Here is a 24679-nt window from a genome sequence, read left to right on the forward strand (position 1 = left end):
GGAGAAGTAAACTGTGGAGGGGGCACCACACACGGCTAAGAGAACAACTTTTGTGCCTTGGGGTGCCACCTGCCCCCATATATAAAGGAGGAGGCCGCCGGCCTACAGGGGCGCGCCATGGGGGAAACCGAATAGGACTCCAAGTCCTATTCGACCCCTTCCTTTCTTACGGAGGGGGAAGGGGAAGGGAGAGGGAAGAGGAGAAGGAAAAGGGGGCGCGCCCCCTCCCCTAGTCCAATTCGGACTCCCCATGGGAGGGGAGAGCGGCCACCCCTTGTGGGCTGCCTCCCCTCTCCCCTATGGCCCATGTAGGCCCAATACTTCCCCGGGGGGGGGGGGGGGTTCTGGTAACCCCTCGGTACTCCGAAAAATACCCGAACCATTCCGGTGTCCGAATACCATCTTCCAATATATCAATCTTTACCTCTCGACCATTTCGAGACTCCTCGTCATGTCCGTGATCTCATCCGGGACTCCGAACAATCTTCGGTCACCAAAACACATAACTCATAATACAAATCGTCATCGAACGTTAAGCGTGCGTACCCTACGGGTTCGAGAACTATGTAGACATAACCAAGACACATCTCTGATCAATAACCAACAGAGGAACCTGGATGCTCATATTGGTTCCTACATATTCTACGAAGATCTTTATCGGTCAAACCGCAATGACAACATACGTCATTTCCTTTGTCATCGGTATGTTACTTGCCCGAGATTCGATCGTCGGTATCCTCATACCTAGTTCAATCTCGTTACCGACAAGTCTCTTTACTCATTCAGTAATGCATCATCCCGCAACTAACTCATTATTCACATTGCTTGCAAGGCTTATCGTGACGTGCATTACCGAGAGGGCCTAGAGATACCACTCCGATACTCGGAGTGACAAATCCTAATCTCGATCTATGCCAACCCAACAAACACCTTCGGAGACACCTGTAGAGCATATTTATAATCACCTAGTTACGTTGTGACGTTTGATAGCACACAAGGCATTCCTCCGGTATCCGGGAGTTGCGTAATCTCATAGTCAAAGAAATATGTATATGAGATGAAGAAAGCTATAGCAATAAAACTGAACGATCATTATGCTAAGTTAACGGATGGGTCTTGTCCATCACATCATTCTCCTAATGACGTGATCCCGTTCATCAAATAACAACATGTGTCTATGGTTAGGAAACTTAACCATCTTTGATTAACGAGCTAGTCTACTAGAGGCTTACTAGGGACACGGTGTTTTGTTTATGTATTCACACATGTATCAAGTTTTCGGTTAATACAATTCTAGCATGAATAATAAATATTTATCATGATATAAGGAAATATAAAATAACAACTTTATTATTGCCTCTGGGGCATATTTCCTTCAAGACGGCGAGGTGGCATGTTGGCTGATCCACACGTTGGACTCGGTGATTGGATCCAGCGACAACGACACTCGTCCTTCCTGGAGGCGTTCTTCTTGGAGCACGTATCCTCTCACCTTGTGTTGCAATTATTATTTATGGATTAGCCTTTTTTGTATCATTTTGTAGTAATTTAGTTGTGTGCACTTCCATGTCTTTGGTAGCTTTTGAGTTGTATTGGTGCAAAGACTAGGTGTAATCGATATATTCTTGATAATAAAATGTGTTTTAATGTGTGTGTGAAAGAGAGAGAATAAGTACTCAATGAACGCACGTTACATGACATCGATCAACCTTCCTAATGAATTGGTTTACCTTGATGCATATGGACGCTTTTCCGAGGTAAATACACTCGTGGTACATGAAGTTGCACAATATGTTTACTTTGGTATCGTAAATTAAAAAATACAAAAAAGGGGTGCGAGAACATGTCCCTAGATGCATGTATGGTTCAATTTCCGTCAGCAGCCTTATACGTCGCCCGCGTGGCCTCGATCCCACTGTTAATGACTGGGCGGGGCTAAAGCGTCACTTTTTTGCAGAAACCCCCTAAACTAGTACCAAATCTCATAAAAGCCCCTAAAACGCCATTGTACCTTTCTATGTCTGTTGGGGCCCACCTATTAGCGAACAAATATAAAGGGGAGACAATTAATATGAAAATGGTGCTCACTGGGGGCCTTATCAGCGACCTCATCCTATAGCGTCGACCGAGCTAGCCACCTCAACCGATCATGCTTGATGTCTATAAAGGATAACTATGCACAATGTCTTGCAGCGGACCACTCTCATAAGGCTTAAATGTGGTGCAGCCAATGCGGCCCATTTCCCATATGTTAGTTTTTTTGTGAAAATAAGCAAATTATGATCAAAGTACAAAACTAAAGTTAGAATATTCATGTGTTATAAATAATATACAAAAAATCATTTACTTTTTAAAAATGTTCATGTAATTCTAAAAGATATTTATATAATTGAAATAAACTTTCTGAATTATAGTAATATTCATATAATTATTTAAAATATATTTCTAAAATATTAACACATCCTAAAAATAATGTATTTAAATAAATGTTCATAGAATTTTAAAAATGCTCAGATTTGTGAAAAAATCTTGTAGTATATAAGAAAACCTTTATGCATTTTTAAAAAGTGTTTGCATTTTTTAATAAAGTTTGTTTGTTTGCCAAAATATTTACATATATTTAAACAGAAATAAATTGAAATTCATGTGTGAAAAAATAAATACGAGCCTAGTAAGCCCACAGATTGCATGTCCCCAAATGAATATTATTTAAATTTGAATATTTTTATAATATTTAATATTTTTTATTTATATGAATATATTTTTAAATAATAAATGTATACTTTATTATATATATTTTCAACATTAAGTTAATATTATCTTTAAATATATAAACATTTTTTTATTCTAATTTACATTTTAATTTAAAGAACATGAATATTCTATTTTTTATTGTTATTGTTATTATAATTTAAAGAACATGAATATTCTAATTTATATTTTGAATTGTGGGTTTATGATCGGTTTGAAAGAAAAACTCAAATAGCCTGCGCCCAAGTCTTCTCTTCATGATATGGCGGTCAAGTCCGCCGTCATGATTTCCCCTTCCTTCGTCATTAAAGCTAGTGCCACCTCTTTGCTTTGGTCTTGGCATTCATGGCCTCAATCTCGACCTTTTTTGTTTGGACTACCTCCTCAATCTCCGATTTCCTCCTTTTGACGCCCTCCTCTCGTTTGGAGCTCGATGTAGGCCTCCTTAATCTCTAGCTTCCTCCATTAGGGCGGCATATTGATCTTCAAACATGGGGCAATCTTTGATGAGCGTCCAACAATGGGTATGGTGAGTGGCTTGTTCGCATTTTGGGCCTTGAAGGCTTCCAAAGTTTGGAATGCCCACATAATAAAAGTGAAGGCCATAATGTAATAGCGAAGGACACAAAATGTAACACAACATGAACATGGCATAGGAACAAAGAGGAGAAGTTTATACCATGTCGCCCACGCTTAGGCTACTCATGGGACGGGCTTCAATGCTATCATGCGCAGCACAAAACTTGTTGCATTCTTGTTGGATAAACCCCCACCTACTTTGGATTGAGTTGATGCCACGGGTGCTCGCAAACTTGTCGGGCGGGAACTTCCTACATTCATGGAAGGGTGCATGAACTCTCCCAAAAGACAACTCCTTTTGTTTCGGCGCCGGTCTTGGGATATTGCCATATTTCCTTTCAACTTTCGCAAATCAACTTGTCCTCATCTTTGGTGTATGATCCCGTCTGAATGCTTTCCTCCTCTTTTGTGCATTGGCCTTTAAGGTGAGGTCATCAATGAACAACGGCTCCTCCTTAATGTCTACGCCATCTTCTTCATCTTCACAATAAATGTCTTCATGCCATGGCTCGCCTTGGCCGTCAGTCGCTTCTTGATTGTTGTGGCTGCCAATGTGCTCGACACCATGATCTTGGCTGTGACCGTCTTGACTTTGGGTCTCGTCGCGATCGAAGGCTTGGCCATGGCCCTCGGGGTGGAAGGCTTGGCCACTACCATCATAGATGATGTTCTCCATGAAATCGTTGAAGTAGGTCGGGTCATCTTGCGCCAGGGTTGGGCGTTCCGTCAAACGGCTTGCGGGCGCCGGGCAGGTTCACCGTAGGGATCGCCCGCGGCCGCTTCTGTTGCATCCCGGTGGCTGGCGGGACGACGCCGGACCCAGGCGTGACATTGAGGTCGATGCTGCCCACAGGAGCGGGTGTGGCCGGTGCGATCACGTTGTCGTCCGATGACGTGGAGAAACAGGTCGCTCCATGGTCGTGCGACGGATGGAGCCAGCCGGTCTGTGGTGTTGTGGGGGAGCTTGGCAACTGCCCCTGTGGAGGGTGAACGGCCAACAAGCACGTGCCCGCCGCGGCCATGGCGGTAAGAATGGCCGGCATGGGTCGGTTGAACCCTAGCAAGAGGAGGGCATGTTGCATCGCTGCCTGCGTGGCCTTGGCGACGAGGGCCTCATTATCATCAACGGTGGCCTTGTGTTGCGCCGCGGCGGCGTCGACGGCGGCCTGGGCTGCGGCCTTCCCCTTCGCAGCAACGTCCCTCCGGCCTGCCCTCTTCGCCTTTTCTCGGGCGAGTTGCGCCGGCGTGAGCACCTTCTCGGGTTTCTTCTTCGGGGCCACGGGGCGGGCGGCGGTAGCGGCATTTGGTGTGGTGGCCATGGCGGAGAGGTAGGGCGGGAGGGTTTTTGTGAGGGAATAAGGAAAATGAGAATGGTGTGCCCCGACAGGTGAGTGGGGGTGGGGGCGCAAGTGTGTGCGTCCCACGCTTCCGCACCTTGTTCGTTTCGACACAAACGCGGCCTAAATTGGGACCGAAAATGAAACAGGAAAGGACACTCATCCATTTACATCGGCACGTTGAGCCGTATTTTCTGTACGTTTCGAACCAAACCAACAGAAACGACTAATGCGGTAGCGCAACGGAGTTGGCCTCATTTTGTGCATCATGCGTGTGGCAACGATAATATGCATTCACACGGGAAGTAATTCGACTCTTGTATACAAAAATCCAATATAATGATCCAATTCGTACGTGCGTCATAAATTAAGAGACAGAGATGCACGAGAGTCGTGGGCCGACACCATACAGCGACCGAAGTCTAAAATTGAGTAATCTAGTCCATCGATCGGCGGTAGCTATCAGTCAATCACAGACGCCCCGAAAGCAAGTGGAGAAAAGAAACATATTGAGATGCTAGAAAGACAAGAAGCAAAAAGGCCAAACTTGTACACTAAACAAGGCACCAACAAATTCTTTGCACACCGATCCATCCTTTCACACTCGTCACCCTCCCAGCGCTCACTGTTGCAACTCCCTCGTCACTTCACAGCTACGGTGATCGCCTGAGCATCGTCTCCGACGCCGGCGCCGTCGACCAAGACAAAGGACTCCTCGCGGTGAAACCGCGTCTGCTGCTTGGCGATGAACGCCTCGACTGCCTTCCGGAACTCCTCCTTCTCGTCCTCCGCACCGCATTCCTCTGGGGCCGCCGACGACGTCGACCGCCGCCTCCGCCCGTTGTCCGAATCGGACCAACGCATGTCCGGCGATCCAGCCCTCCTCCCGCCCAGCTTTCCGGCGCCGATTTTCTCCGACCTGCTCCGCCGCGGGGCACGCACCGTCACGTGCACCGCCTGCTTGTCCTCGAACACCGCGTCCGTCTCGACCGCCAGAGCCGGCGCCTCTGTGGTCGATGGCGACAGCAGCGGTGTGGCGGTGAAGGAAAGGAACTGGTCCTGGGCGTCCTGGTCGGAGGCAGAGGAAGAGGACGACGGGTCGCGGCGCGAGAAGACGTAGAGGAGCAACACGATGGCGTTGGCGATGACGAAGATGGAGCGCGGGTGGAGGAGGAGTGAGGCGGCGAGGCGGAGGGCAGAGGAGGCCGCAGACGCGGCGTAGGGGAGGCGGGGGAAGGAGCGGGAGAGGAGGACGGCCAGGCCTAGGAGCTCCGCCGCCCGCACGACGCGCCACACGAGGCGGAGCCGCGCAGCGGAGGACCACTCTCCGGCATCGGTGGCGGCGGCGGCCATGGAGAGCGGCTAGGCGAAGAGAGGGCGTGGGCGGCAGCGGCTCTTTGGATGCTTGTGTTTGATTCGGTTTGGAGGGAGAGGTGCAGGGGTTTGGGTTGGGAAGTGAGAGGAGTGTGGGTAGGCCTGTGCTGTGCCAGTGGGTTTAGGGAAGCGTGAAGATAGACGCTGCGGAAGTACCAGGAGTATATAGGGAGCCTTCAAAATATTCAAAAAAAAAAATTCAAGTGTTTGGTAGGCCTAGAACCAAATCTAAGGAAAGTGTGGCAATATTGCATGGCAAAGTATGGCATGATTTGACCTAGAACCAAACAGCACCTCACTCTCAAAAAGGAACTTAAGCTTCTAGCAATAAAGATCAAGAGCAAATTTTCTGCAGAATTCAAGTCTTGGCTAGCTCATAAGGAGTACCTTTTGACTTCATGATGATCCTATAGTCGCCAAAAACTGGAGTTGGATAAGCTATTTCTTCCTTTTGTAGGATCCCTCAATATAACATAGTTTTTATTAATAAAAATTACCATAGAACTATTGTTTTATGGTGTGTGCTTAAGAAAGACAAACGCAAGAGTTTATATTGGCAAAAAAATTGCATTGAAAAACCATCCACTAGTTATTGGAAAAAATGGCGAAGAAGGAGTCAAACAAAGAAAGATATATTTCTATTTCAACACTACCTATTTTGTCGGATATTAAAAAGGGAGCTCGACTTCACATGCTCTCGGATGGAGATTAAATTTGAAAAAAGTAATACTTTCCTTTTCTACGATAAACATGTTCATATCTTTTCATCGTGTACAAAATCTCGTGAAGAAATGACATATTCCCTCCATTCACAATGTAGTGCGCCCGCGCTTCACGAAATTCAAATTTGACCGTAAATTTAACCAACGTGACCGACTGCCGCGGGAACAAAAATTATACCAATGAATTCGTATTTTCGATATGAATTCAGTGATATAATTTTTGCCCCCGCCGCACTCGGTCTTGTTGTTAAAGCTACAGTCAAACTTGGATATCGGGAAACGCAGGCGCACTACATTGTGGAATGCAGGGAGTATCTATTTAGGAAAAAATATATCAATGCTCCCAAAAGCTTCCTTTTTTATTGTTTGGGCCAAGATAAAAAAATATGTAATTTCTTTGTGAAACATTGCTCACAATTAGAAGACACAAACATTTTTTTGTCAAAAAGTTCTACAAAATAATTTGATTGATCTTTACAGTTATTCTTCACCCGGAAGAATAGGGACTAGTCGTATTCGTAAGGAATTTGACTTCTGCAAAACTACATTCACTTGACAAACAATTTTCTAAAGGGCATTATTCGTCTGATGTCAAATTTTGGCTTTTGAATGAATTGGTTATCTAGCAACTGACCTGCTAATTTGTTGCAAATTTTGGCACAACAGAATTTTGACTAGCGAAAGTGTATCGACTCGCAAGTTTTAGAAAGAACATTATATTAACATGTGGGCATGGAATGACATTTGTGGAAGTCTTAAAAAAACAAGTTTCCAGGAATGTCATTCCATGATGAAACTTTGAATGCACTCAAACATCTGTCAAAGTTTGTCACATTTTTTTTTCAAAAAAAAAAAAAACAGATTTTACAGTTCATCAGCGAGCATTTGAGCTCATGACCAAAATAGGACTTTCTCTATTTTTTCCTTTTATACTAGTATTGTTTGTACTATGAATTATGGTCTGGAAGTCATGTAGATCAATCCACAAAGACCTCAGATTAACCAAATTGTCAATGAAATTTATAGCCCTTGAAGTAGTAGATATATTGATTTGTTTTGTTTCTGGTAGTTGTGGATTTTTGCAGGCTATTATCTAATTTACTTAATGTTTCAAGTTCATGTGTGTTTCTCATATCAGTTTTCATATTATTTTCCGGCTGAGAAATAAAATTTCCTAAGTAGATACTAAGAGCTGCCTGATAGATCATCAAGATGCATGCATTAGTACTGTATATAATTATTCGATGGCTACGGATGTCGTATGTGAACAATCAGGCTCCTTTGATTCAAAAGAATTTAATAGGATTTCTGGAGAATTTTTTTCCTATGTTGGTCCTTTGATTCTTAGGATTGAATCCTATAGGAATTTTTTTAACGGAATCTTTTGTGCTATATTTCATAATCTAACATCCATTCCAACCTATTTTTACAATTTCTTTATTTTTCTTGTGCTACCAAACACTCATTGCTAATTCTATAGGATTCAAGTGGGCATACCACTCTAACCCTATACTTTTTCTATTCCTACATTTTTTCGATAAAGGGCGATTTTATTACCTCAGAATGTAGCATCAAGGGGATACAAAACATTATGAGTAACACCCGGCCTCTGCATAACTGAGATGCACACAGCCAAATCCAAAAGTCTGACAAAAAACATGAAATATAAACCGACATATCGGCAACAGTAAAGTCCTATAGACCGACACTATGCCTATGTCGAAGGTGGTGGTGGATCGATCCGGAGGTTATGTTGCCACCCATGTTGGGGAAAAACCTCCGTAGCCACCTGCTGCAACCGCGTACACACCGCCTTGAACAGCGATTGGTGCTCCGATCGTTGTAGCATAGACCACGTATGAAGCGATTGCGTACAACGGAAAATAACCTGCAGAGGAGAAGCATTTTTTCCATTAAAAACCAAATCGTTTCTACATAGCCAGAGCGACCAAATTAAGGCGTACGCTCCCACCCTTATAAGCGCTTTAAACCTATTTGGAATACCGTCCAACCAGTGACCAAATATATTGGCAACACTTGTGGGCGGATATAAATTTAACGCTATTTGGATGATTGACCACGTAGAACGTGCAAACTTGCATTGGAAGAAGAGGTGTTTGATTGTCTCGTCATGAGTACAAAAACAACACTTCTTACTCCCTGGCCAGTTGCGTTGTGCGAGGTTGTCTTTGGTCAACACAACTCCCTTATGAAGATACCACATGAAAATTTTCACTTTTAGTGGAATCTTGGACTTCCAAATTTTCTTGTTATTACTCACTGGTACCTCAGAATGTGTGAGCGCACGGTACATAGAGTCTACTGTAAAAGACCCTGATGTAGTAAGGTTCCAGCGAAACACATCCCGACCTTGTGTCAGGTTAATCGAATCCAACCGGGACAAAAGATTATGCCATGACAGAAGTCTGGGGCCAATCAAATCCCGCCTAAACGAAATGTTCGGCGGGGATGAACTGAGCACGTGCGCAATAGTGTTGTTCTTATCGCGAGCAATGTTATATAAGGCTGGATATTGTTCTCTGAGACTGGCATTGCCTAGCCAGATGTCTTCCCAGAATCGAATCTCCGACCCATCTTTTATCGCGAAAGACCCAAAGCGAAAGAGATGTTTCTTTGCCGCCATTAGGCCAGCCCAGAAGTGCGAGTCACCAGGTTTCCAATATGCCTGGGACACCGCCTTTTGGCCTAGATACTTGTTGCGCAACATGGTTTGCCAAACACCATCCTCAGTAAGAAGTTTGAACAACCATTTACTGAGCAAGGCTTCATTCTTGACCTGTAGGTCATGAATTCCAAGGCCGCCTTGGTCTTTTGGCCTACAAACCATGCTCCATTTGGCCAACCGATATTTTTTCTTTTCTCCATCTCCTTGCCAAAAAAATCTGGATCTAAAATAATCCAATCTTTGCAGGACCCCTTTTGGGAGTTGGAAGAAAGAAATCATATAGAGAACCATATTTGTGAGAACGGAGTTAATCAAAACCAGCCGTCCTCCAACTGAGAGCAGCTTGCCTTTCCAACTGCTCAATCGTTTCTCTAGACGCTCCTCTACATGCTTCCACTCTGTAATGGCGAGACGCCGATAGTGGATCGGTATTCCCAAATATTTAATCGGGAATTGGCCATGTGCGCAACCAAAGAGGTCAGCATAATCGGCACCCGCCTCAACGGCTTCTCCAAAGCAGAAAAGTTCACTTTTATGGAAGTTAATTTTGAGACCCGACATTTGCTCAAACGCTGAGAGCAAGAGTTTTAGGTTTCGAGCCTTGTCTAGGTCATGTTCCATAAAAAGAATTGTGTCATCGGCGTATTGCAGAATAGAGAGGCCACCATCCACAAGATGTGGCACTACTCCTTCTATCTGGCCGTCCTGCTTAGCACGCTCAATCAGAATAGCCAACATGTCAGCAACAATGTTAAATAACATTGGAGACATGGAGTCACCCTGTCGTAGTCCTTTTTTTGTCTGAAAGTAATGGCCTACATCATCATTGACTTTGATGGCCACACTACCTCCAGTTACAAAATTTTGGATCCACTGACGCCATTTATCGGAGAAACCTTTCATTCTTAGGGCTTGTTGGAGGAAAGACCATTTGACCTTGTCATAGGCTTTTTCAAAGTCAATTTTGAAAACTACTCCACTCATGTTTTTCCGGTGCATCTCGTGAACGGTCTCATGCAAAATTACTACGCCATCGAGTATATTCCTTCCTTGCATGAACGCCGTTTGAGATGGCTGAACAACATGATCAGCTACCGAGTTTAACCTATTTGTGGCCACTTTGGTGAAAATCTTGAAGCTAACATTAAGGAGGCATATGGGTCTGAACTGTTGGATCCGTTCGGCCTCCTTAATCTTGGGCAACAAGACAATCTCGCCAAAATTAAGTCTAAATAGGTCTAGGCGGTCGGCATGAAGACAATTGAACAAATCCAAAAGGTCGGTCTTGATGATATCCCAAAAATTCTGATAGAATTCTGCGGGGAAACCATCTGGCCCTGGAGCTTTGTTATGTTCCATTTGGAACACCGCCGCTCTCACCTCCTCTTCCGAGAATGGTGCCGTTAGGATATCATTTTCTTCTGCCGTGACTTGTGGAATATCATCCGTTCGGGTCTCGTCAAGGGTGAAGTTCCCTTCAACTGACGCTCCAAGCAGAGATTTGTAGTATTTGGTGATATACTTCTTGAGCTCCTCCTGTCCTTCGATCCGCCCCTCATCTTGTTGGAGACTGTAAATACATTTTTTCCTATGCCGCCCATTGGCGATCAATTGGAAGTATTTTGTATTACTATCACCCATCAAGATGAAGTCAGCTTTGGATCTCTGGTAGTATTTGATCTCCTCTTCTCGCAAAAGACGTGCTACCTTCTCGTTAGATTGATTTTTCAGCTCAATCTCTTGTTGAGATAAGGTGCGCGTCTCTGCAATTTTGTCGAGGTCATCAATAATGGTAGAGAGTCTTTGTTTTTCTTTTTTATATATCCCGTTGATGTGTTTCGCCCATCCAGTGAGGTGTTTCCTCATGGCCCTTATTTTAAAGTTCCATCTCTGAATAGGCGTACGACCAACAGCGGGCTTCTCCCAAACATTCTTGATTATGTCTACAAATCCATCCCGATGCAGCCATCCCAATTCAAATTTGAAAGGGCGACGGACGTTTGGCTTCGTAGAGTTAGAATCCAGAATTATGGGTGCATGATCCGATAACGCCTCGATACGCTCTAGGGCTCGCACGCCAGAGGAAATTTTAGTTCCCATTCGGTGTCCATGAGTACCCTATCGAGTTTCTCGTATGTCGGCACAGATCGGTTATTAGCCCAGGTGAACTGCCGCCCCGACATACTGGCCTCCCGAAGATTCAAACTGTCTATCACAACATTGAATATGAAAGGCCAATGAGTGTCGAAGCGGTCATTATTTTTTCTCTTGTTGGTACCTAAGGATATTAAAGTCCCCTCCAATAAGCATTGGATATGGGTTATCCTTAGCCAGGTTCACCAAATCACGAAGGAAGGCCGATTTATGCTCATCTTGGGCAGCCCCATAGACTGCGACCAGGCTCCATGTAAAATTATCAGCTCTGTTCCGTAAGTGAAATTTCATATGAAACTCACCAGTCGAAAAAGCCAACAAGTCCATGGTGGTGGTCTGTATCCCAAGAAGGATTCCTCCAGACCTTCCACGAGCTGGCAGACTATGTCACGTGTAGTCGAAACCACCTGATAGGTGATCAAGGACATGCGGGCGGAAGTCACATTTACCAGCCTCCGAAATTGCCACAAAATCCAACCCATGTTCGCGCACACAATCACCGACGTGTTTATGTTTAGCCAAGTCTGAGAGACCTCTGCTATTCCAAAACATGCCTCTCATGTGGAAACTCGGGTAGGTGTTGAACATTTCGCCCTTCTTGGGCTGTTTTTGTTTCTTTTTAGAGGAATGCGATTTAGATTTTCGCGAAGACGCTGTGAAGTCACAAAACATGGACCCAGGTCTTGCGTCGTCCAAACCAACCTCGGTAACCTCACCAACCAAGTGGGAGACAAGCGGACCATCATATTTGGCATCCGCTTCATCCTCATCCTCGATTTCGGGGTTAGGTAGGGCACTATTACACTTTGGAGAAACCTTTAAACGGTCAATCTCCATATGTTTAAGTGCTCCAACCGAAAGATTAATTTCATTACCATTCTTTCCCATGGATATACCAACATCTTTAAGGCTACAGGAAATACGAGTATCCGAAAATGAAAGAAAAGATTTAGCAGGTGAGGTACCTGGCGTGGAGTCCAAATTCCTCGACGCTTGTCGTTGCATTGCCTTAGCTAGTGAATGTTCATCTGTCGAAGAGGAACCATCTGCGAAGACGGCGTGACGGTTACTACGCCGAAGCGGCGAAGCCAGCCCTCCAGACATAGTACCCATCGGTGTCTTCGGTCGAGCCGTTGGTGTTGGTTGCTGCAAAATCGGCGAGCTCCGATCTGTCCCTAAGGTCGGTGAAGAGGGACGTGCCGCAGGTCCCACCGGCACGATCGCCACGGGTGCCGGGGCCGAGCCACTCGGACAATCCGCTAATGGACCGAGAGGAACCACGGCAACCGGAGCAGGAGCTGAAGAAGCATCCACGGGTGACATCTTGGAACCTTGCGCGCGGACCGGAGCAGGATCGTCAACATGCCCTGCTGGCGGTGCGCCCGTACCCAGGACCGGCTGCACGAGCGCAGAAGATGCAGCACCGGCTGGCTGCACTACTGACGGTGCGCCCTCAACCATGGCCGGCAGCACTGCATGCAGGCCACTGTGCGCATGCACACATGTAGCCACACCTGGGTGTGCAGCCGCATCAAGCGGCAAGAGTGCTTCATTTCCTGTAATGGATGTAGTATCTCCCTGTTGGTCAACTCCAGTACCAGCCGCCACGGTGGTGTCCACATCGAGGTCAGCTCCTGCATCAGTCTGCGAAGGAGCGTCCGATGCGTTCACAAAGCGATTATCAGTCTCCATTGGAATGGTCCCAGTAGATGACGTACTGGACTGAGCAGCACCCCTTTCAGAATTTTTCCCATTTTTGTTCGCATCTTGATGAGGCAAAACATCATCTCGGTTAGCCCCGTGGTCTGGACCGTCATCATCGTGCTCCCAAATGCGAGGGATGAAATCATCTTCGGGTATGAAATCGTCCTCCTCAAGCACGAACCGAAGATTGTACCCGTTAAGCTTGACATAAACCCCAGCCGAGACCGAGGCAAGACCTACACCATCTTCTTTTTTAAACATGTTTAAATTCAGAACCGCCACCTGGATGCGCACAATGCCACGACGGCGCAAGCATACCAAGTCAACATCCTGAGTAGCACCGATGACGGATCCCACTGCCCACAAACCAAGAAAGTGACGAAGTGGCGGTGGAACACCAGTTATATGTACCCAAACTGGCTTTAGCGGATTATAAGATGGTCTGACATCTGATTCTGATTTCCATTCATTGATAGCAATTACCACATCATGAGACTTGACTTTGAACTCAAAAGCAGCAACTCTTTCTAGAACCTCCATAGATGGGAAAGCAACCAGGAATGCATCGTTGCCATGGGGAACGGCCTCCCACTTCCAAGGAGTTAGGACCGAGGAAATTTTTGCAATCTCAGTCTCCACAACAGCAGATGTGACCGAACCTCCTGATATCTTTACCAGACCAGTCGGTGAGGATGGTGGTGCAAGGTGTTCCCTGAAAACCGAGTCCGGCAGGTGCACAAACATAGCCTCATTAAGACCAACACCCCCGAAAGATGCCATTGGCTTCGGCTGCTTCAACACAGAACAACGATGCAGAGGGTGCTTATAGTTATTACAAATATAACAGTAGTGCGTAATGGTTCAATCTTTTGAGAGATGATCATCATTCCTGCACTTATAACACCACAAATTTGCTTTCTTTGCTACACGACCCAGCTCGGAAGTGTCCGCCTGAGACGCCTCCGCAACGGGGTTGGGCTGCATAGGCGGCACAGGTGCGGCGCTCGAAGGCGGAGCGAAGATCGAAGGCCTTGTGGCCGGCGGAGAATGAACCCTGTTACTCTTTCTCTTTTTCTTCTTCGGACGGCTGGACGAAGGTACAACTGCCTGCTGCAGGGGCACTCCGAAGGCAAACGGCCCCGAGGAAACTGGGGGCAAGGCGGCCTGCCCGACCGCGATAGCCGAGCCTCCCGCCTGCGGCGGCCCAGCCGAGCGGCCGAATCCGGCGAAACGCTGCTGAGGGTCCAGTGCAGCCATGGCGTTAGGGTTCCGCGGAGGCACCTTGACAGGAGGCGGCCCTGAAGGCTGGCCGCCCTTGTGAGACGGAGATGGCCCAGAAGGCTGGCCGCCCTTGGATGGCGGAGGAGCCTGGCCGGCCATGGAGGCGGAGGTCGGGGCGCAGAGAACAGACGCGTACGAAGGCCTTGGCGGCGGACGGGAGCAGCGATATGGAGGCGACTCGGAGACAGCAGGATGGTCCCATGCACGAACGGAGCCCGATCTATGGGAAAAGTCAGCACAACGGGGCCACTCCAGCTTCCTCATGGGACCACCTGTCATGGACGCATCCTGCATGGCCCTGGTTGTCGACGCCCTGATCGCGGCCTCCTCCGAAGAATGCGGATCGCGATCCGCCTCCACATTCTCCTCCACCACGGTCGGGGAAGAGGCCACCGCCGGGATGAACGCACCCAGCGCGACGGGCTGCACCACGCGAGGGCGCGGGAGTGGCCCCTTCCAAGGCCTAATGTGCACCCCGCGGGCAGCCGTTTGAGGTGTCCCCGCCGTCGAGCCAGGTGCTTGGCGTTCCGGCGACCTTCTGCATGCAGACGACACACCATTACGTGAAACGGAACTGCTGCTCACCTAGTCATTAGATGCCTCCGGCGGTAAAGATCCACGCTGCTCCCAGACGCGCGAGGACTGGGTCGAGAAGCCCACGTCCACCCAAAATTCCTGGACCAACTCTTCCTTCGTCTTCCTCCGTCTCGGCTGTACCGTAGACCAAGTGCCATCAGAATCTACGTTCTTCTCTCCGGCAAGAACTTCGTTCGCCGCCTGCACCGCGACGGGGCAGTCACCCAGCTGCACCGCGTCCTCGTTGACGGCAAGCATCTCTAAACGCGATCCAGATCCCGGGGATGCAATGGATAGCTCACCAGGTGCCAATGTTAGCCACCGCTGCTTCGGGAACACGCGGTGGCCGACACGAACGACGCAATCCACCAGCACCATCTCGATCCCAGGCGAAATCCACTCCCCGCTGCGTAAGAGCCGCCCTTCTTCGATCTTGCCATCAACATTTCTTAGGAAGAAAAAGTTGTGAGGTCGATCTAGGAAGAGAGAGCCAGGACGCCAATCAGATCTGCCGTCGAGGAACGCAGAGGAAAATGACGCCGACCACTGTAGCGGAGGGGGCGCTTCCGGCGACCTGGATAGGCTGCCGTCTCCGGGCGCCCTGGAGTCGCCGGCGGGAGAGCACCTCCGTAGCATCCTCGGCTGTTACCTGGCGGTCTGTTGTAGACGTTTCTTCTTTTTGCACAGCAGAAAAATTCCTGTTTGTAGTAGAGGTCCAAGCATATTCCTACATTTTTAAAATCCTACGAATCAAAGAGGCCCTCATTTGTAAATCAATAGGGTTATATTTGCTCTTTATTATTCAAAGTGGTGGAGGAAGCGAAGTCCTGCTTTGATTTACATGAATTTTGTAGAAATTATAGATAGGATTTTTGTAAGAAATTTTCCTTTAGTGTGCTTTGCTTTGTAGGAACAGAATCATATTCCTATACGGATTGATTTATATCCATCGTATTTCAAAAAAAACATCAAGTGAGATTGAATGAAAAAAAAATCATATCTTGTTAACCAAATGCCTTCTCTTTTTCTACACCTATTCATAAATTAAGATTTGAGATACATGATGCTTCCTGTAGCTTTTTCAATTCTTATGATATGTCGTCCCGTGGACCAAAGGAGGTCTAAGGGCATTTCCAAGGCGGACCCGAAAAACTCCCGCAACTGTTTAAATCATGCTGCCCGGACCGCGGAAGCCATCCAACGCTAATCTGTATCAATCCGTGGGACAGTCTGGACGCGATTTTTCCAGAAAACCGAAGACAAAAGTGGGGGAAATTTGCGGGTGTGTGGACCGCTCCCAAGCCCGCTTCTGGCCGTCCTAGCCCATCAAAAATCCGCCCCCTCCCGCGCGTGCTCCCGATCGGCGCCAGCTGCCCGCATTCATGCTGATGTGGAGCGGGCCGCTCCGCATTGAAGACGGCTACGGGAGGATGCGACCTCGCACTGCTTCCGCCCATTGAAGTGGCGCACCGGCCGAGGGCGCCGTCCGCTGCACGCCCGGCTGAACACGCCTCTTCGCCGCATTCATACTCCTCCATTAACTCCGCGTGGAAGCCGAGAAACCTACTCCGGTCACACTTCCGTTCATGAACGGGCCGACATTCAACGCAACACCGGCCGAACTCCTATCGTCCACCCTCTATTTAAATGAGGACAGACGCGGGCCAAGAACCATATCCCTTCGCCGTTCCCCCAATCTCTTCCTTCACCACTCTTCCGATGGCTTTCGAAGAGCAGTTCTCCGGCATACAAGCCGGCTGGGTGGCCCGCCGAGCCCGCCGGATACGAGCGAGGCAGCTCCCTGCTCCACCTCCCGCGCCTCACCCGACAAAGCAAGTTGCTGCCCCAAGCCGCGCATGCTTCAGCAACTCGCTGCTCCAGGCCCACTCGATGAGGAGTGGCGAGTTGCTCCACGTCGGCACTGCAGTGAGCATGGCGGCACGGGTGTCATCTTTGCCGTCAACGATTGCGCCTCCCGTGTCTGCAGTCGCGCCTCCCGTGCATGTGACAGCGCCTCTCGTGCATGCGACCGCTCCTCCCGTGCCCGCAACCGCGCCATGCAGGCAGAGGCAGAAGCCGGGTGGTGCGGAGAGAGCAACGAGCCGGTGGCCGGTGCCTGCGCGTCTGCCGCCATCATCGAGAAGTAGAACACGAGAGTCCACCGCCGCTTGGGTCCCATGAAGGCCATCACCTAGGTGATACCGGCGTACAGAGTCGGTGTCTTGCCCGATTCTTCTCTTTCCAGGACCTCGGTCTATCCCACGTGGGCTTCACGGAAGCGGAGGCGCCGCCTTCCCCTCCTGCTGAAGCATCAGCCGAGGGTTCCACTCCGATGAGTGGTGGGGAAGCGAGCCGTCCTTTGTGTTGAAGCATATAACTCCAAGCCTCCCGGCAGTCCGGTGATGAGGCTGCCGGACATGAGGAAGACAAAGGGATCCGCGGGCGGCGATTTAGATTAGGTATTAATTATACCTTCGTAGACGGACTAGCATCATTTATGTAAATGTACTGAAATCCGTCATGTTTATAAAAAAACGCCTTTTTTTACATAAAATCCATCATATTTGTATGATATCCGACCATGTTTGCACGAATTTCGTTCGGTTCATTTGAGTTATTATAAAAATGCATGCGGCTAGTGTTAGATGATGGTTGCCTCCGCATCCGTGTCTGCGAATTGGTCCCCCTATTCGTGAATGGATGCGAGAGATTTTTTATGGGTTGCCGTTGGAGATGGCATTGTTTGTAGTCTGCTGAACGAAGATGTATCCTTAAGACTACCCACAGTGGGAGTAACATAGGTAGTAACATAGACTAGTAACATGAGCATGTTACTAATCTATGTTACTATCCATTGTCGCTAGTCTAATTCGTGCGTCGTCATTCGTTTGTGTAAAGACATTTGCTACACTATCGAGAGCTAGGAGATAAAAATACTACTAGTACTAAAATATCACTAGTCATCCAGCCATCCCTGACAATATTAGCTCAGGGTCACCCACAAGCCGCAACCACAGTGATTGTTCCTAATCACCGAGTTTTGACTTTTCCCATGCGTGGCAACTTTTCCCTTAAGGCGAGGAGCCCAAGAAAGCAAAGCAAAAAAGCTCCCTTGTGACCACAACCACATGGACACACACTAGTTGGCCTGCCTGTCTGAGACGGTCCATCAGGCAGAGAGCAGAGCACCATGCGCTCACCGCTGCACGTACGGTCAGCACCACCACCACCCAAGCAGACGCAGAGCAGCACGTCCCCCTTCGCAGAGCTACTAGAAGATGGCCTTTCCTGCGCCACGCATGGGCACGGGCAGGGCAGATGGTCACGTGGATCGTGGATAGAGGCAGAGGCAGAGGCAGGGGGGCGGGAGGGTTTTATGTAAGCGCACGGATTCTCAGGTGCCCGACGCAAAGCTTCGCCTTCGCTCGCCGCAGATTGGTGTCAGTGTCCCGGGCGCAGGGCGGGCAGTTGAGTAGTGCAGTGCTGATGGGGTATTGCGTCCAGCGTCGAGATTCGCGCGTGGTTCGGTCGATCACGTGAATTGAGGGCCCCCATTACTCGTGAGTATGCATTGCATTGCATTTCATCCCATGGCATGGTGGTGGTGGGTGAAACACTATGGTCTATGGACGTGACCTTCTCCGCCGCCGGTGCTCCAGGGTTTTGACCACTGTGTCTTGGATGGTTCTTTGTTTTCAGCACGCCACAGGGTTGCGGGTGCTGGTAAAAGTAAAAAAAAAAAACTTCGATCCGTCTTCATTCGACCGAGGGGTTCAACTTCTAGCCAGATAACTATACAGATACTGTTGTACACAAAGTGTGTGGGTACTGTGCATAAGACCAACTTTAGTAAGGCCTTGCCTCTCGAATCATTATTACCAGCATGGCCACGGCTTGGCTTGGCTTGGCGTGCGAGGTCGCCGAAATGTGTACACCGGGCAACGTGATGTGACCAAAGCGTAAGATGGATGGGTATCTTGGACATGTCCCGCCACCCCGCCTCCACCTCCTAGCTACCCAAACTGAAGAAGGGGAAGAGACAAGTCAAGCGGCGAGCTAGACTCTTTTACTCAAGAATCGGCAGGAGAGCAGAGAGCTGCTGCTCTTAAGACTCACACGAGTGTTCGCTCCCTTTTTCTTTTCTTTTTTTGCGAGGGAGTGTCCGCTCACTTGTTCTACCTAACGTGTGAGGCCAACTCCAGCGCGCAACTCCATCTTGTCCGGATGCGTCCGTTTGAGATAAAACGGACGAACCAGACGGCCCAGCGCGCGGGCGCAAACGGACATTTGTCCGTTTTCTGTGCGCTTTCGACCCATCCCGACCCAAGTTTACGCCGCTTTTGGGGTGAAACCGACATCAAGTGGACAGGCGGGCCGTGTGCGCGTGTCCTCCACTGGCCCGCACGTCGGTGGCACAGGGACGCCTTTTTCTATCCGCCCCCTCCATCCCTCCGGCCTCACCTCCTCCACTCTTCCCCTCGCCGCCGTCGCTGCCGCTGCCATTGCAGTTCTGCAGCTTGGACGCGCGCTCGCCCATCCCCTTTCCCTCGGCGCCACCGAGCTACCCAACCACGGCCACCTGATTTGCGCACCCGGCGGCCGGATTTGGGGCGGATCCGGTCGGTCTTCAGTTCGCCCTGCTGTGGGAGGCCGCGCCGCGCCATGGACTGGTCGGGCATCGGGCCGGAAGGCCCTGGCAAGGCCGCGAGGCCGCATGCAGGTAGTGGCTCCTCCTCTAGCCGCTCGGATCTACACCGTCGGTGGTCCGCCGGCAGATACATGAATGGCGGTCGGCCGGGCTCGGTGCTAGCCCAAAAGCTCGTCGGCGCACCGTTGCCACTTATTAAGTGCGACCACTGCCCAAAGAAGGTCGTGCGCCGCGTGTCTACAACACCGGAACATCCCGGATGAGTGTTCATCAAGTGCTGAAACGATGGGGTATGTGCTCTTTTTAGCTTCGGTTGTGCTCTTGGATTTGACTACTTGTGCTAACTTAAAATTTTATTGTGTAGCATGGATGCAAGTTTTGGTATTGGGAAGAAGAGTACATCGATATATTGATATAGCGCAATTTAGTAGATGTTCGTGCACTTTTAGCTAGCGTAGAGGTTAGAGATGAGACTAGTGCATTTGTTGCTAGAATAGAGGCACGCAAGAGAGGAAGCAATCTCTACTTCTTTAGACTCGAAGAAAAAAGAAGCACGCAAGATCGAGCCTCCTCCGCAGATCAACAATGAATGCATCGAGAATGCACTAATCCAACTTACAGAAACAGTTATGGAAGTTGGATATCTTCTAAAATGTATTCTTGTGGTTTTTATTATTTTGCCTTGCTTTTCTAGTCAAAATTTGGTGATGTATTCTCATGTATAAAAAATGAATGATGAAAAAAAAATTAAAGGCTTGCAAAGAAAAATGTACGCGGACAGGATGCGCCCGGGATACGTCCACATTGGGCGCACGGCCACCGTATTCCAAAAACTGCACGAATACGACCCCATTGCCCTACCCAAACACACAGAATCCGGATAAAACAAACATCCATTTAAGAACGCGTAGTGGAGTTGGCCTAAGCAGAGCGCTGCGCGCAGTTTGCCAAAAGCAGTTTCCTCTTGCTGGTCCAAATTGCTGCGGCGCGGACGTTTGATTAGGAGACAGCCGCCAGCCGGTGCTCAGGGTGACGAAATCAGGCTCCCAGTTGGAACTAACAGGATGCAAGTTTAGTTTTTTTTGAAACTAGGCAAAAGACTTGCCACTTTTATTGATTAAGAAAAAGGTTTAAAGATTTTGGCAAAAATACACGAGGTCGCCGAAATGTGTACGCCGGGCAACGTGATGTGACCAAAGCGTAAGATGGATGGGTATCCTTGGACACGTGCCGCCACCCCGCCTCCGCCTAGCTCCCCAAACTGAAGAAGGGGACCGGACGGGACAAGTCAAGAGGCGAGATAGACTTTTTTTTGCGGGATAGATAGACTCTTTTCGTGAAGAATCGGCACGAGAGTTGCTCGTTAGGCCAACTCCGGTTTGGTCGGATTTTTTTCCTTTTGGGGCGGTAATGGATTCGTTCATGTCCGCTTTTGTCCGTTAGGGTGTAGGTGTGCCCAACGCGCGGCCGCACGCCAAATCATGTCCGGGGTGGATGTTGGAATATTAGGCAAGTTCATGATTAATTCCAGTAAATAATTCATGACTAGAAGAGATACTAGCATGCAATAATCTAGCAAACTAGAAGAACAACAAGACATGCATAACAGCAGCAAACACGTAACAATAGCTGTAGAAACAGACATGAACAAAGGATGTTGGACGTACTGATCGTTAGCTATTATGGGTGCGACAGTGTTGATGACGATGTTGGCGACGATCTGCTGCTGACGGCGATGAATACGACGATGAGTAGCACCGCCCGACTTGGACGGAAGACGACCCGTGATGACGAATTTGAGCAGTCGCGCACAGCGCTTCCCAAAAACCTAATTCGTCCTCTCCCGGTGCAGGATCGCAAAGACGAACGGTTTCGGAGACCTGCTCTCCCACGCGCCGATGCACGCCGGCGTTTGAGATGGAGTAGACTACGATGGCGGCGCAAGTTGTGAGATGAGGCAAAACCCTAGGTGTTTTTCGGTGTATCTCTGGCCGCAGCCGGTAGCTGTATATATATTAGGACCAGAGGCGGTATTGTGTCGCGACCACAATCCCAAACCGACTCGGTTTCTAATTCGTATACTTACCGGACAAGAAATCAAAAACTTGTGTGCCAAGACATAAAAATAAAACGGCAAAAGGAAGCTGCGCTCCTGCAAGGAGACGGACCGGATTTCGGCGGACCATTCACGCGCATGTCGCATGTCGCATGTACGCGCCGCCTCGCCACGCCACGCCACGGCCCGGCCCGGCCCGGCCAGGCCAAGCGAGGCGAGCGAGCGCGCGCGTGTGGTTTTCCCTTTCTCTTCTCACACACCACTTAGAGTGGTGGAGAGAACCCACTATATAAAGAGGTCCAACTCTTCTTCAACTTCCAAGGTGGGACTAAACTTAGCACCACCACTTGCCATTTTACACATGGGCTTTGAGATTTCAGAAATTGCTATGGGCCTAGCCCATTAATTCTAACAATCCCCCACCAGATCTCAAATACCCATTTAGAGATTTGCCTTCTCTCATCACTTGTTTAATATACCAGTGTTTCAGCAGAGACTGTTAAGTTGAACTTCTGCCTAGAACTTTAAGCTACATCCATTCACAACTTGACAATGGACTATGCCTTGAATTGCTAGTTTTGTGTGAACAGGTTTCACTCAAAGTCTTAACCAGTACCTGACCGCCAGTAGGCTACCCCGCGGTTTGGAGCTTATACGTCATACTCCCTGGTCTCTTCGTGAGCTTACTAGAGATCACCCAAATCTCATAGACTGCGACGTTTACAGTCAGAACTCATATAGGTGTGTTCTTTCAAGACTGCTCTGTAGGACAGCATCTTTGCTAATTATAGCCAATAGAACCACATTAAGGCATGTTGCCAACCTGCCTTACAGATCTGAGCCTTACAGCTCTGAGAGTTTTGCATCTTCACTTGGAGACGATCATAAGTTATTACTCTCCTCAGTTAACCAATAGCTTGTTCTTCCCAGATCCTAATTCACGGGATCTCCGATCACAAAGGTTGGGTTACTACTATGGTGTAACATCTATGGGTCTCATACCCATCTCCCTCGATGCAATATCTATCACATTTCGTGATAGTCCCTTTGTAAAGGGATCTGCCAGGTTTTTGTCTGTTTGTATATACGTAACAGTTATTACTCCGGAGTTTCTCAACTTCCTGACAGACTTCAAACGTCTTTTCACGTGTCTTGATGACTTTGCATTATCTTTAGAATTGTTCACTTTAGCGATAACCGTTTGGTTATCACAATTCATAAGAATAGCCGGTACAGGTTTTTCAACAACCGGCAAGTCCATCAAGAGCTCACGCAGCCATTCTGCCTCAACAGTAGCTGTGTCCAAAGCAGTTAATTCTGCTTCCATAGTTGACCTCGTCAATATGGTTTGCTTGCAAGACCTCCATGACACCGCGCCACCACCATGAGTAAATACATACCCACTTGTTGCGTAAAGTACATCAACATCGGAGATCCAATTTGAATCACTATATCCTTCTAGCACAGCAGGATGCCCTGAATAAGTACTTCCGTAACTCATAGTACCTCTCAGATAGCACAAGACCCTTTCTAGTGCATGCCAATGATCATCACCCGGGTTGGACATGAACCTACTCAGTTTGCTCACAGCAAAAGAGATATCTGGTCTTGTAGCGCTAGCTAAGTACATGAGTGAACCGACAATTTGAGAGTATCTTAATTGATCTCTCGTTTCTTTCTTGTTCTTTCTGAGTGTCACGCTGGGATCATAAGGTGTTGGAGAAGGCTTGCTATCCATAAAACCGAATCGGTTCAAGACCTTCTCAACATAGTGAGATTGCGTTAATGTAATCCCACTCTCATCCTTAATAAGTTTGATGTTTAGAATTACATCGGCTTCTCCCAGATCTTTCATGTCAAAACTTTTCGATAGAAAAGACTTGACCTCATTAATTGCATTAATGTTTGTACCAAAGATCAGTATGTCGTCCACATACAAACATAATATGACACTATTGCCCCCACCATGGCGATAGTAAACACACCTATCAGCCTCGTTAATGACAAATCCTGCAGAAGTCAGAGTTCTTTCAAACTTCTCATGCCATTTCTTAGGTGCCTGTTTCAGACCATACAAAGATTTTAACAACTTGCACACCTTTCTCTCTTCACCCTTTACCACAAACCCGTCAGGCTGATCCATATAGATCTCCTCTTCCAACTCTCCATTGAGAAAAGCTGTCTTTACATCCATTTGATGAATGATAAGACCATAAGAGGCAGCCAAGGAAAGTAACACTCGAATGGTGGTCATTCTAGCAACGGGTGAATAGGTGTCAAAATAATCTTCGCCTTCTTTCTGAGTGTAGCCCTTGGCCACTAGCCGCGCCTTGTACTTATCAATAGTACCATCAGGCTTCAGCTTCTTTTTGAACACCCACTTACAGCCCACAGGTTTACAACCATATGGTCTATCAGTTAGTTCCCAAGTTCCATTAGAAAGAATTGAGTCCATCTCATTATGAACAGCTTCTTTCCAATCATCTACATCCGGAGATGCATATGCTTCTGCAATCGTCTTGGGTGTGTCGTCCACAAGGTATACAATGAAATCATCACCAAAGGATTTTGCAATCCTTTGTCTCTTGTTCCTTCTAGGAACTTCATTGTTATCCTTCTCAAGGACTTCCTCATGTGATTGTTCGAAATATTCATCAGTTGTACTAGATTCAGGAATTATCTCAGAAGAAAATCTAGCAATGCTATGCATATCTTTCATAGGAAATATGTTCTCAAAAAATGTTGCATCACGAGATTCCATTATAGTATCAACATGCATATCAGGTACTTCAGATTTTACCACTAAAAACC

General features: G+C 48.0%; 1 protein-coding gene across 1 annotated transcript; it reads right to left on the reverse strand.

The window, feature by feature from the left end:
- Positions 1–5004: 5004 nt before the first annotated feature.
- On the reverse strand, positions 5005–6202 carry LOC109739752 (uncharacterized). The gene has a single exon (XM_020298808.4). It carries the CDS (start codon positions 6018–6020, stop codon positions 5310–5312), a length of 711 nt encoding a protein of 236 aa, XP_020154397.1. The 5' UTR covers positions 6021–6202; the 3' UTR covers positions 5005–5309.
- Positions 6203–24679: the final 18477 nt, after the last annotated feature.

The sequence above is a fragment of the Aegilops tauschii genome, chromosome 3 (assembly GCF_002575655.3).
Source record: "Aegilops tauschii subsp. strangulata cultivar AL8/78 chromosome 3, Aet v6.0, whole genome shotgun sequence".
Classification (NCBI taxonomy): domain Eukaryota; kingdom Viridiplantae; phylum Streptophyta; class Magnoliopsida; order Poales; family Poaceae; genus Aegilops; species Aegilops tauschii.